This window comes from Coenobita brevimanus, chromosome 71 (assembly GCF_032717465.1).
Source record: "Coenobita brevimanus isolate Jiangsu-jjx chromosome 71, ASM3271746v2, whole genome shotgun sequence".
NCBI classification, from domain to species: Eukaryota; Metazoa; Arthropoda; class Malacostraca; order Decapoda; family Coenobitidae; genus Coenobita; species Coenobita brevimanus.
Genome location: NC_137024.1, coordinates 44,189,152 through 44,202,570, shown reverse-complemented (window position 1 = coordinate 44,202,570; position 13,419 = coordinate 44,189,152). Strand labels below are relative to the sequence as shown.

Below are 13,419 nucleotides of genomic sequence, written 5' to 3'. Positions count from 1 at the left end.
TTCTGTATGTTTGTTTGTTACCGTAACACAGCAAAAACCGGTGCATGTAGCGCAATTTTTGTTAAAGAAAGGTGCCGTTAAAATGCTCTAACTTGAAGAATAAAACAATTTCCACTCTAATTGGGCCACTGGTTCCCGAGTTATGATTCCTTCCTCGACATCAAGCAAAGGCCCCCAAAGGCAGCCTTTAAGCGAGTACCTTAAAATTCTCTTCGATGTTCCCTATGCCAATATTTAAACAACACAAATGGCATAAAACAGAATATTACGAAGCAAAATGCTAAATAAACTGGTAAGGAAATGTTTTATGAAATCTCCTATGCCGCTTGGCATACGGTCCTTTCACTTTTATTATTATTATTATTATTATTATTATTATTATTATTATTATTATTATTATTATCATTATTATTATTGTCGTTGTTGTTATTATATCTAAGAGATTTTTTTTTCTGGGGGGGGGGGACAGATAGGAGAAATCCCTCCCTACTAGTCGGGGAGTTGAAAAATCCTCTCTCTAGCAAGGTCACATTTTAAGCTTAGGTATTTCATTCTGGCTAATGCTAATGGATTTATTTCAGAACTCAGGCCGATTTCATTCATTTTTGGAAAACCATTACCAGAGCTAATTCTCCTCTCTCTCTCTCTCTCTCTCTCTCTCTCTCTCTCTCTCTCTCTCTCTCTCTCTCTCTAACCCGCGTCCGCTCTTTTCCCGCACGATCATTCCCTTTTAGCACTTCACCTCCATCTCTATTATCTCTCACTCCCGAAATCCCTCCTGTTATCTGTCCCATTCCAATAATCCCTCTATTGTCCCCTCCACTCCCGCACGTCCTCCTCTTATCTCCCACGCTCCCCCTTCCCCCCTCCTGTAATCCCTCCCCCTTCCCTCCCTACTCCCACCATGCCTCCTATCAACTACACTATTGAAGCTGAGTTTGTACGAACGTATGGAAGTAAAAATATGTATGTAGGTATGTAATCCTGGATGGATGGATGGATGGATATAGCAGAACTCTGAACCCTCATAAACAAGCACGCTACCATTTGGGATTCAGTAGCTGACATTCCAAGTTTGGCACAGATTGATGTCCTCTGGGGAGGTGTTTGGGCCACTTCAATGCTCTTGTGACGGCTCCATTCGTGAAATGTTGGTAGGAGTAGGATGCACAGAGTTTTGTTGACACTGAGGACTTCATTTAGAGTACTTAGTCATTTAGTCCCTGTGTGTGTGTGTGTGTGTGTGTGTGTGTGTGTGTGTGTGTGTGTGTGTGTGTGTGTGTGTGTGTGTGTGTGTGTGTGTGTGTGTGTGTGTGTGTGTGTGAGAGAGAGAGAGAGAGAGAGAGAGCAGACTGGTGTCATATGACGGGGTGTTTTGACGGTTTATGTGCTGTCTTCGCTGGTAGCACACATACTCTTCCACAACCACCCTCTCCAAGTTTCCACCTTACACATACACCTTCTCCTACACATCTATCTTTCCACTCCCCATCTCCCCACACTCTTACTCAGTACCCCTCAACGGTGTCTTGCACTGTTTCCTACCCCCACATACTCCTCTACAACCATCGTCTACCAATCTTCCAACTCTTATATTCTGATACTCGTTTTTCTCCCACACACCCTCCATTCACCCATGCAGTACTTTCTTTCACCTCTATACTCCCAGTTACTCATCACACACAATTTCTCCTCACCTAAACACTTCTACCATTTCCACACATATCCCTCCCATACACACACCTCTCCTACACTGACCCCATCCTCTCCCACTCCCTTCCCCACACCTCTCACACTCCTCCTCCACTAAAGGCCCCTCTCGCTTCCCGATACGCCTCACCCTCACCCTACATCCCCACTCACCACCTCAAGCCCCTTACCTAACCTACTCCTCCACATAGCTATCCCAACCCCACATATAGGCTATCTCTCACTCACATTCCTGCTCTACGAACCACTCTCACTCCCTTCCACTCCATACCACTCCTTTACACACAAGATGTAACTATAATCTACACACCTTATCACTCCCCTACAGGGATCTCTCTCAAACCCTGCCAATCCACTACGCACCCACTCCTTCCCCACGAATGACCCTAACTTCCCCCACACCCATCCCATTTCCCCCCACTTAAACAACTCATGCTACTGCTCCGCGCGCACGCACGCACGCAAAGCCACGCACACGCGCGCGCACACGCGCGCACACACACACACACACACACACACACACACACACACACACACACACACACACACACACACACACACAAAACAGTCTCCCCTTCACTTCAACTTTTCCACATACCCCCACACCCCCTCCTCAGCAAAATTCGCACCCCCTCCCAACCAACCCACCCACCAACCCGCGCCAGGCCCCCGACGCTCTCATCCCGGCGTGAACATCAACAAAGACGCGGGATTATGCCTAAGCCTTCCTCCCCTCGCCCGCCGCTGAGTAATTCCCCACCCACCACTACCACCAGCAGCGCCTCCGTCCGCGTCCCCATCCCAGGCCGTAATCCCCAGCCCTTCATTGCACTGCTATCCAACGAGCCAGCCTTCCTTTACCAGTCTCAACCCGAACCAACCCACCGCTTCTCTGTTGTTACTTTTAGCGAATTCGGATGCTACTGGCAACTACACGTTGTTATTTTAGACTACTTCGGCTGTTCTTTTGTTATTTTAAGCAATTTCTAATGGTACTCGTTTTATTTTTTGCAATTTCAGCCACAACTAGTAAGTCCTTTTTTTTTATTTTAGGCTACTGCAACTACATCTCTGGTTATTTTGGGCAATTAAATCACTACTAGCGACTACTCTTGTTTTTATCAGATATTTCGAATGCTACTTGTTTTATTTTAAGCATTTCAGTCATAAGCACAGTTATTTTCAAATACAGCAACTTCTCTTGTTGTTTATAGCAATATCAGGCGTTACTAGCGACTAGTCTTGTTATTTTAGGCTATATCGGTTATTGCTCTTCTTATAGCAGCTTCAATTAACCCCAATGTCATTTTCAGCTATTTTTAATTACTTCTCCAGTTATTTTTAGCTCTTTCGAATGATACTTGTGCAATATTTAGCAATTTCAGGTAGTTTCAGTTATTAGTCTTGTTATGTTTAGCAGTTTACCTGCTTCTCTTGCTATCTTAGCAACTTCGGTCACAAATATAGTACTGTTATTTCTGACAATTTCGGGCCCTCTTCGTGTTATTTTTAGCAGATTCGGCCACTTCTCTCGTTAATGTAAGCAATTCCTTTCTAATATCAACACAGACTGCATCAACAACTTACAGTACAGGAGCAAATTAATCCACCATACACAAAAACAAACTGTTATACTTCAGGATAGGTACTCAGAGTCTCCTACTGAAAACTGAAAGATTACTACCCCTACACAGACACTCGGTTATCTCGTCATTATTAGCAGTATCTGCCACCACTAAATACTTCCCTTGCTGTTAACTTCTCTCTTTTTATGACGTAGCTTCTGTCTCTTCTCTTTACCAGCAATTTAGGACACTCTCTTGTAATTATTAATATACTGTTGTTTTTAGAAAATTTTATCCACTTGCCATTCCTATTACTGCATTTTAATTATTTTTTCAAGCAGTACTTTTTTTATTTGTAGTTTCAGACACTTTTCTGGTCTGTTTAGCAAGTTCAGCGCTCCCTTTTTTCAGCAATATCAGCCACTATTATTGGAATTAAATTTCAGCCACTCTTGTTTTTACAGCAACGCCAACCATCTCTCTTTTTATTTTTAGCTCCCACTCTTAATATTTTTAGCAGCTTCAGTTATTACTCTTCTTATTTTTGTACTAATTCGGTCACCAATATTGTATCTAGCAGCTCTAGTCACCATTCGCGTTATTTTGTGCAATCCCAACCATCGATGTTGTTATTTAGCCATCTTAATCACTAGTCTCGCCGTTCCCCCTCCAGATTTTAAAACTCCAAGGATATTTCTGCGACTCTGGTCTTTCCCTAGCAACAGTTTTCTGATATTTCGGCGACCGTCATTTAATTCCACCAGCCACCCTCAGTCTGGTTTGTGCTCGCAGATTTTCCCGGGATCCAATTTAACTTTTTTTATCTCATCCTGTCATATCTGTTCAAAGACTATTTTTCGTCCTCCCCCATGTGCCTCTCCTACATTTTCCTTTTTCCCTTCCTCACTGCCCCAGGTATCTATTCCATTCCTCCACATACTTTCCTTGTTCTCCAACACGCCTTTTCAACTTCTTCCCAAACTCTTCTTTCCTCTCCTACATTCCCACATAGCTCCCCGTTTGCTCCACGCACCTTTCCCATCCAAACGCACCTTCCCCATTCCCCCAAACACCATCTCTATGTCCGCAACGCACCCTTCCAACTACTTCTCACACTCTTCTTCCCTTTCCCATTCTTCAGCGCACCCCTTCCACACTCCTACTCCCTTTCCACTTCCCCACGTGTCTTATAGTATTTTCTCGTACCTCTCCCACTCTCTAATACACCCTTCCGACTCTCCTCACACCCGTCTTACCTCTCCCACTCCCATGCACCGTCCCCACCTCAACGCACCATCCCAACTGCTCTCACACCTTTCTCTTTTTCATCCCCTCACGTAACCAATCTCTTCCATTCCTCCACGCACCTCTCCCACTTCAGCGCACCTTTCCAACTCTCCAATCCATATTTCCTAATTCTCTAAACTTCTATTATTTTACCCATCCCAGTCTCCAACGCACTTTCCCCCTCCCCCCCCCTCCAACAATCTTATTCCCTTTTCCACTCCTGCATCCACCTCTCCCACCCTCCAACACACCTCTCCCACCCATTTTCCGCACTTTCCAGCTCACCTCTCAGCCACCTCGCCCACTCTCCAACGAACCTTACCCACCTATCTCTGCTACTCAACATCACGCTCCTCGTATTAATTCCCAGAGTAACTGCCCATACGAATCCCCATTTATTCCTTTACTCTGGTCACTTTTACTGTTCGTTAAACTACCATCTCCTTCCTGCATGCTGAGCCACAAACAGATATTAGCACTAAAATAAGGTGCAAGATACTAAACACGCCATGGAAAGGAAGCAGGGTCGTAAAATTGTCCTATTCAGCCACTGAGCTACATGAAATACGTTGCAAAAAGACAAAAATAAAAAAAAATCCGTCAAGTTAATGTGAACGAACTATAGGACTCCCCAACCGTCCATAAGACCCCCTCCCAGCTTTTCTTAAGAGCCCTCATGTACTTCAAGGAGTCCTCAGCATCAGGCAGCGAAGTCCTGGTGTAATCCTTATCGATCCCGCGTCTCCTCAATCCCCCCTCACACACACACACACACACACACACACACACACATACCCGCACCACTGAATCCATTGGTAGCCTGGGAGCGCTGACGTCTCGTGAGATGGATTGATAAATAGGTAGAGAGAGCCAAACATACACAGATAAGCAGGAAGACAGACAAATAGACAGATAAGTAGAGAGGCAGACCGGCAAGATACAGACAGACAAATATAGATAAATACACAGATATACAAGTAACAAATAAATAGAGAGACAGACAGACAGACAGACAGACAGATATACAGATAGTCATCAACAAATAGACACATGGATGGATGGACAGTCAGACAGGCATACGGTGGTAGATGGAGACAGATGGATGGGTGACCAGACAGACAATTAGACAGACAGACAAACAGGTACAAAAACACGCAAGTACCGGCAGACACACAGCTTAACAGTGGGGAAAAAAAATGTCTGAGAAAACCAAATCACTTCCTTTTTCACAGACTTATTGGCCCGATAATAATGCCATTTGTATTCCTTCTGCAGCAGCTGAGGTATCAAGAAAATCACGGTTGAATTCTCACGACCACTATCCATAATTTAGCCAACTTTCTCACCATCAAGCCACAGTCCAGTCAGTATTATCACTCTATCAATTTTCTCACAAACAGTATAGTTTTTTCATCATTACCACACCTACCACTACAACTATTTCTCACAACCATATATTCTTACAACAATATTACAGCTGTTATCATCACTACAACTACCACTACAAATATTCATTCACAACCAGCCTTTAGCCTAACCAACACTCGTCTCTATAACCATCTACCCATCATTACCACAACAACATTCACAACACTCGTCGCTACAACCATCCACCCAACATTACCACAACAACATTCACAACACTCGCCCCTACAACCATCCAACCAAACATTACCACAACAACATTCACAACACTCGCCCCTACAACCATCCAACCAACATTACCACCAGAACAACCACCACAACTACTGTCACAACAAGCAACACTCAGTGGCGCCCAGCCCTTCTTACTAATGGAGTCCTCATTATTTCTGTATTATCCTTAGAATTACCCCATTCCATAACCACAAAACCCTTGTCCTCATTCCAACCACACAGACTACCAGTGCTAACTACTACGATATTATTATTACCTCCACCACCACCACCACCACCACTACTACTACTACTACTACTACTACTACCATTACTACATAGTTACTACCACTACTATTGTACTACTACTGCTACTACCATTACTAACAGTACTATCATTACTACTGTATCAGTACTACTACTACTACTGCCGCTGCTGCTGCTGCTGCTGCTTCTACTACTACTTCTACTACTACTACTACTACTACTGCTGCTGCTGCTGCTGCTGCCTCTGCTACTACAACTAATATTACATTAGTACTGTATCACTACCACCATTACTGCTGTACTACTGCTAACATTACTAATTCTTAACCACTGCTTAGAGTCTTAATCATCATAACCATAATCTACACAATCAAGTGCTTCAGTACAATGATGTGTCTGTTTCTTCTTGTTTCCTTCAGACAATTTTATGCGGCTCAAGAAAGGCCCGTCGTACAGAAGGGGTTAAAGACGGTTTCTGTCTAACCCCTCCAGTTCGCTACATACCAATATCTCTCAAGCTGAATAAAGTCGTCAAGAGTTATCAAAATTCAATTAAAAAAAAAAAAAAAAAGGCAGTGTTCAAGGGGTTAGTCACAAAATACTACCACTACGAACCCCATCATCGTCACTGCTATCACCTCCTCCTGTCACTGTACTCTATTTTTACTTTAACGTGGCCTAAAATTACCATCTCTCCATCTTGAATGCTGAGTTGCAACAGTAGATTAACACTAGATTATGATGCTGACCAGAAAACAATGATATGGAAATCATGCACAGCTGCAGCATTTTTTATGCCACCGAGCTTTGTGAAATAAGCAACAAGAGGAAAAAATCCCAGTCAAGTTATGGGAATTGCACTATATTACCTTACTCTGTTCAGTTAAGAGAATCATCTGAACTCAAACACACGACGCTCATGAGTGGTTGACACAAATGGGGTGAATGTGTAGTGGAAGCGTGGAACGTAGTTGATACATTTTACGCCCGCGTGCACGAGTGTGCGAGCGGTGTATTCTTTTGCTAGGCGTGTCTGCGTGTTTGAACAAAATAACTCCCGCAGTCTGAATCCGATTTGAACCAAACTTGGTGGAAGGACTGAGGATTTGCCCAAGCGTTGATCTGTTGGTCAGACGTCGAGGTCACATTTGATACAGTTCTGACCCGATTTTAACTAAACTTGGTGGAACGGGTGAGGTCAAGGGAGGGATGAAATGCTTCGATTTTCAGAACAATCAGTCAAAGGTCAACGTCACAAGGCAAGGTCAAATGTTCAGATCTATAACTTGGTTATATTCGATCTGAACCAAAGTTGGTGGAAGGGTTGAAGGACAGAAAAGAATGAATTAATCTGATTTTAAGAACATGTGGTCAAACGTGAAGACCACAAGGCAAAGTCAAAATTTTGGCCCTTACACCAAGTGTAGGGCACGGACTCTGCACTCTCTGAGCCCTCATTGGTTGAAATGGTACTTTATTTAATGTATTTTTCTCTGGTAAGATACTCCTTAAGCTAATTTTCACTTCTTTGCCCTCGAAAATTATTCTAGAAATGAGGTGGCTTCGCGTATTAGTCGCAGTTATCTTATATAAGGACATGTAGCAGTAGTAGTAGCTGCACCCCCAGGCTAATCGGCAACGTGAACCTAGTGGACTGCAGGATTAAACTGCTATTCTCCTGCAGTTTACAAACCTCCTTTCAGGGGACAAGGAGGTAGCTGAGGGACATTTGTATAACCTGGTGGCAGAGGCGAGTAATCGCGCCGCATGGTTATATCGGCGTCACCTCATGAAAGCGTCCCTCTCAAGCACCGTTAGGATATGTAGGTTATATAAGCCAGAAGTGTATACTGACAGACTGGATTCATATCCCGGCACAACACCAGCCATTCAGCAGCTGTATTAGGAACACTGCTATGCTCCAGACATCTAAGTTTAGTGAAAACAGTATTGTATACGACTGACGTTATCACACCATCAAGACATACAATCACTGCCTCCAGTTCCATCTGTACTACCATCACCGCCGCCAGTACCACTACCATTTCCAACAATAAAAATAACATTATACCCCCACCATCACCACCACTACTACCATTATCAGTAATACCATTATCAACAACACTACTAATAATACAGTTATCAAAAATACTACCACTACATCCAGTAATACCACTATCACCAGTTTAATTACTTGCACAATGCCGCCAACACCATCTCCACCACAGTCACCATCAACAACAACAATAGCATCGTCACAACAATCGCCACCACAGCCAGTACGATTACCACCACAAGGAAAACCAGCACCACCACCACCACCACCACCACCACCATTAATATCATCACCATCACCACTAGCACCTGCACCATCACCACAACACCACCAGCACCACTACCACCATCACCGTCACCACCAAAACCATCACCAGCTCTATCACCAGTAGCACCAGCACTCCTGCCTCACTAACTACCACCATTACTATGATACATCACTCCTTCCCTCAGCCCAGGGGAGCGGTGTCCCTCTTAACGAGTGTAAAGGGGAGGGGGGTTGAGAAAGTCGACTCCCACCAGTACCTCCACCAGTATATCACCACCACTGCTACTACTCCCAATACTACTATTTCTACTACCTCCAGCACTATTATTTCTACTGCCTCCAACACTTTTATTTCTACTACCTCCAATACTATTATTTCTACTGCCTCCTAAGTACTATCTTCCTAACAATTTCTAACGACATCATTACTACCACAACCACTATCATCTGGATCACCACTCGTTTTTACTACCTTTACGACGACAACCACTACTAGCTACCTTTATTACAACCACTTTAAATATCTTCATTATTGCCATGTGTACCATAATTACAGCCACTGCTATTATCGCTGTTATACGACTACTTTTACGACTACCTCTACTCCTGAAACCACTTCTTCCTCTGCTACCACCACATCATATGACATTACTACTACCATCAATACATCACTTACAGTAGTCACCATCGCTTTCGCAACTATCACCGCTGCTTTAACTACTATCTCCATACCTAAAAATTACTACCACCCCTACTGCCACGACTTTAAATAATCGCGACAACTACCACCGCTACCTCAGTGTTATCACCATCATTCCCACTACCACTGCTTAGGCTATACCATTTCAATGCCCGACCCACCACCTCCTAAGCTACCACTTCTTTAAATAATATTCATAACACCATCACTACCATAACTACTATCACTATCTTCCACACCACCATCACCACCACCACCACTACAGTACTACTACTACCACCCATTATTTTACTAATGCTACTACTACTAGTGGTCACCACCAATTATACTATGCTAGTAGTAACCACCAATTATATTACTGCTACTACTACTACTACTACTAATTATATTAATAATAATAATAATAGTAATAATAATTATACTACTACTGCTACTACTACTACTACTACTATTAATTATACTACTACTACTACTATTACTACTACTGCTGCTGCTGCTGCTATTATTACTACTATTACTACAACTACTACTACTACTATAACCACCACATCCACTACCGCCTACATTACCACCACAACTTACAACCGTAACACCACTACCACCTCTATTTATTGTAGCTTAAGTACCACCACCACCTGCACCACTACCAACACTACCAATACCTTAGCCATCATTAAGACAACAGTCCCACTCTCGTCTACTACTTCCACCACGGACACAGCTACTTCCACCACTACTTACACCACAGCCACCTCTCCTACTGTCACCATTATCATCACTACCTCTTCCACCACCTAAATCAGTTCCACCACGACCATCACTTGTATCACAGCCACTCCTATCACTATCACCATTACCACCACTACCTCCTCCTTCAACACCAAGACCACTGCCACCACCGCTACCACTTCTACCACAGCCACTCCTACCACTATCACCATTACCACCACTACCTACTCCATCACCACCAAGACCACTGCCACCACGACCATCACTTCTACCACAGCCACTCCTACCACTATCACCATTACCACCACTACCTCCTCCTTCAACACCAAGACCACTGCCACCAAGACCATCACTTCTACCACAGCCACTCCTACCACTATCACCATTACCACCACTACCTCTTCCATCACCACCAAGACCACTGCCACTGCCACCACCACCATTACCGTCAGTTTTACTCATTATTGCCACTTTCCCTCCGCCTAAGTGCCACTATAAATGCTGTCTTGCCACCACCACTGCCACAACTACCACCACGCTGTCCAGTGTTAACCATCCACTACCACAATTACCACAATCCAATCCACTGTGAAGAACCCTTTGCCACAACTACCACTACTCCGTCCACCGTCAACCACTCCCTACCACAACTACTACCACTCTCTCCATCTATCACAGCCAACTACCAACACTCAGTTCACTGCAGTAGTCAACCAACCACAACCACAACTACCATTACTCTGTTCGTCCACCACTACTAACTACCATCACTGTTCACTGCAAACCACATACCATCATTACCAAACCTACCACAACTACCACCACTAGCAAATCTACCACAAATGCCACCAAAATCATATATGCACAACTGCAGCTACCATATCTACCACAATTACAACTATCATATCTATCACAATTGCCACTACTATATCTACCATAACTACCACTACTTTATCAACCACAACTACCACTATTTTACCACAACTACCACTACTCTGTCTACCACCACTACCCTGTCTAACACAACTTCCACCATTACAATATTTATCACAACTACCACGACTCCCTACATCTAACTCTCTCTTTCTCCCTTCGTCAGAGCCCCAGGGAGCGGTGGCCCCCCAGATGAGTGAGGGAGGGGGGCGCGTGGTGGTGGCTGGGGGGTCTCCAGTCACCCTCCCCTGCGTTGCACACGGCCACCCGCCACCATCGTATACGTAAGTACCCGCTTCAATATTGCTATCCACTCTAGTACCGCCCTCTTTGATTCCTCTTAGCACCCCCCTGCACATGAATACCCGCATCCACACTAATACCCGAAGCCCCCTGTACGTGAGTACCCGCATCCACACTAGTATTCGCAACACCTGCAAATTAATACCTACATCAACACTAGTACCCACACCGTGAACAGTATCCACACCCTGAACAGTACCCGCACTCTGAACAGTACCCACACTGAATTGTACCCACGCTGTGAATAGTACTCAAACCCAGAATGATACACACTGAATACTACCCACCATCCTAAAAGCTGCCCACACCCTGAATAGTACCAGCTTCTACACCCTCACCAGGAACTCTGTCATTGTTATGTAGATTTACCCATTTCAGAGTCCAAAAACTCGGTGACCACATCTGCAGCCGTCACCCACATTCATGACGGAGGTTAACTGCATTTATTACGGTGCTCGCGTCCCCATCTCTACCTCCAGCCACAATGGCACTTATTTTACCAAGGTCTCATATGCATAAATACGCACATCCATACCAAGACTTACATCCACATCCACATCTACATCCACACCAGTATCTGCTTTATCATGCCCTCATCTGCATAAGTACCCACATCCATACCCATACCTACATCCACACCGGTACTTGCAGCTACGTTCACACCCACATCTCTGCAGCTGTAACTGCATCCAAATTAGTAGCAGCATCCACAACTGCACCTTCATTTGCACCACAGTTCACATCATCATTATCCGTGTCCAATCATCGTCATCATCATCAGTGCCCACACCCTTATCAGAATCCACACCATCATCAATAAAACCTACACTGTCATTAATACCCATATCATTATTTCACCCAAATCAGTACCTACACAGTCAGCACAAGTACCTACACAATTATTATCTGTAACTACATCATTATCAGTACTACCCAAATCATCATCTTCAGTATGGTACCCACATATTATCTATACCATAACCAGTCCTTTACCTTCATCACCGTTACCCATATACAGTAATCCGTACCTTCATCACTAATATCCACACCATCATCAGTACCCACACTACCCACATCCATCTAATATCCTCACCAATATCCACATCCAAAGTACCCAAATCTACTGCTAATTATTCAACTCTTGCTTCATTCAGGGGTTCATTCAAATCAATAATTCTGCTTGAGAGGTTCATTACTTCAGCATAAAGCCCACACTCTCCCCATCTCGCTCTCTTTGCCTCCATCCTCCTCCTCCTCTCTCATTTTTACTCTGTCCTCTCGCGTCTCATCTGCATTTTCCTCCTCCTCCTCCTCCTGTTCTTTTTTTTTTCTACTTTCCTTCAATTTCTTATGCTCTCCTCTCTTCTCTGCTTCTCTCTCTCTCTCTCTCTCTCTCTCCCTACCTATCTATCTTCTATCTATCTATCTATCGCTTTTAGTTCTTATCTCCTCCACCATGTTCCATTCACGAACTCCTTCATTCCTTTTCCTTCCTCACTTCTCTTCCTCCATAAAAGCACCAGGCAAGGCTGCCGCACCACCCCTGAACATCCACACTGTGTATTTTCTACACTGTGTCTCCAGGCACCCCGTTAGCTCAACGTAACCGTACACAATGACATGCTGTAGTTATTTATTATCTGCGTATTCATTTTACTTTACTACTTTCTCTTTCATGTTATTCAGTGGTAGCTTATAGATAAGTATTACTGAATGTAACTTTTCTTTTTCAGTCTTCTCTATGAAATCTCCACGTCAGTTTTTCCATGCTGCATGGTGGTTTTTCTCACTTTATTCTGCCAGTTTTAACTGGAGGGTTTGGAGGCGGGGTAGCCTTCTTGCTTTACTATCCTTATCCTTCTGCATGTAGAATTAGATCTCATAGTCATAGTCTACTCTGTAACAAGCAGCCTCGAAAGGACCATAAGGTCTTTTGCTATTTCCTTTCCTTTGTACTCCTTCGTCCT

At 43.9% G+C, this 13,419-nt stretch overlaps 1 protein-coding gene across 1 annotated transcript in view; it reads left to right on the top strand.

The window, feature by feature from the left end:
* The window catches only part of LOC145406769 (cell adhesion molecule Dscam1-like), a 235,237-nt gene that overhangs the window by 83,054 nt on the left and 138,764 nt on the right, over window positions 1–13,419 (top strand). Inside the window, exon 5 of the mRNA XM_080277865.1 lies at window positions 11,316–11,433. Within this exon, the coding sequence (XP_080133991.1) occupies window positions 11,316–11,433 (118 nt within the window). The remainder of the gene's footprint in view (window positions 1–11,315; window positions 11,434–13,419) is intronic.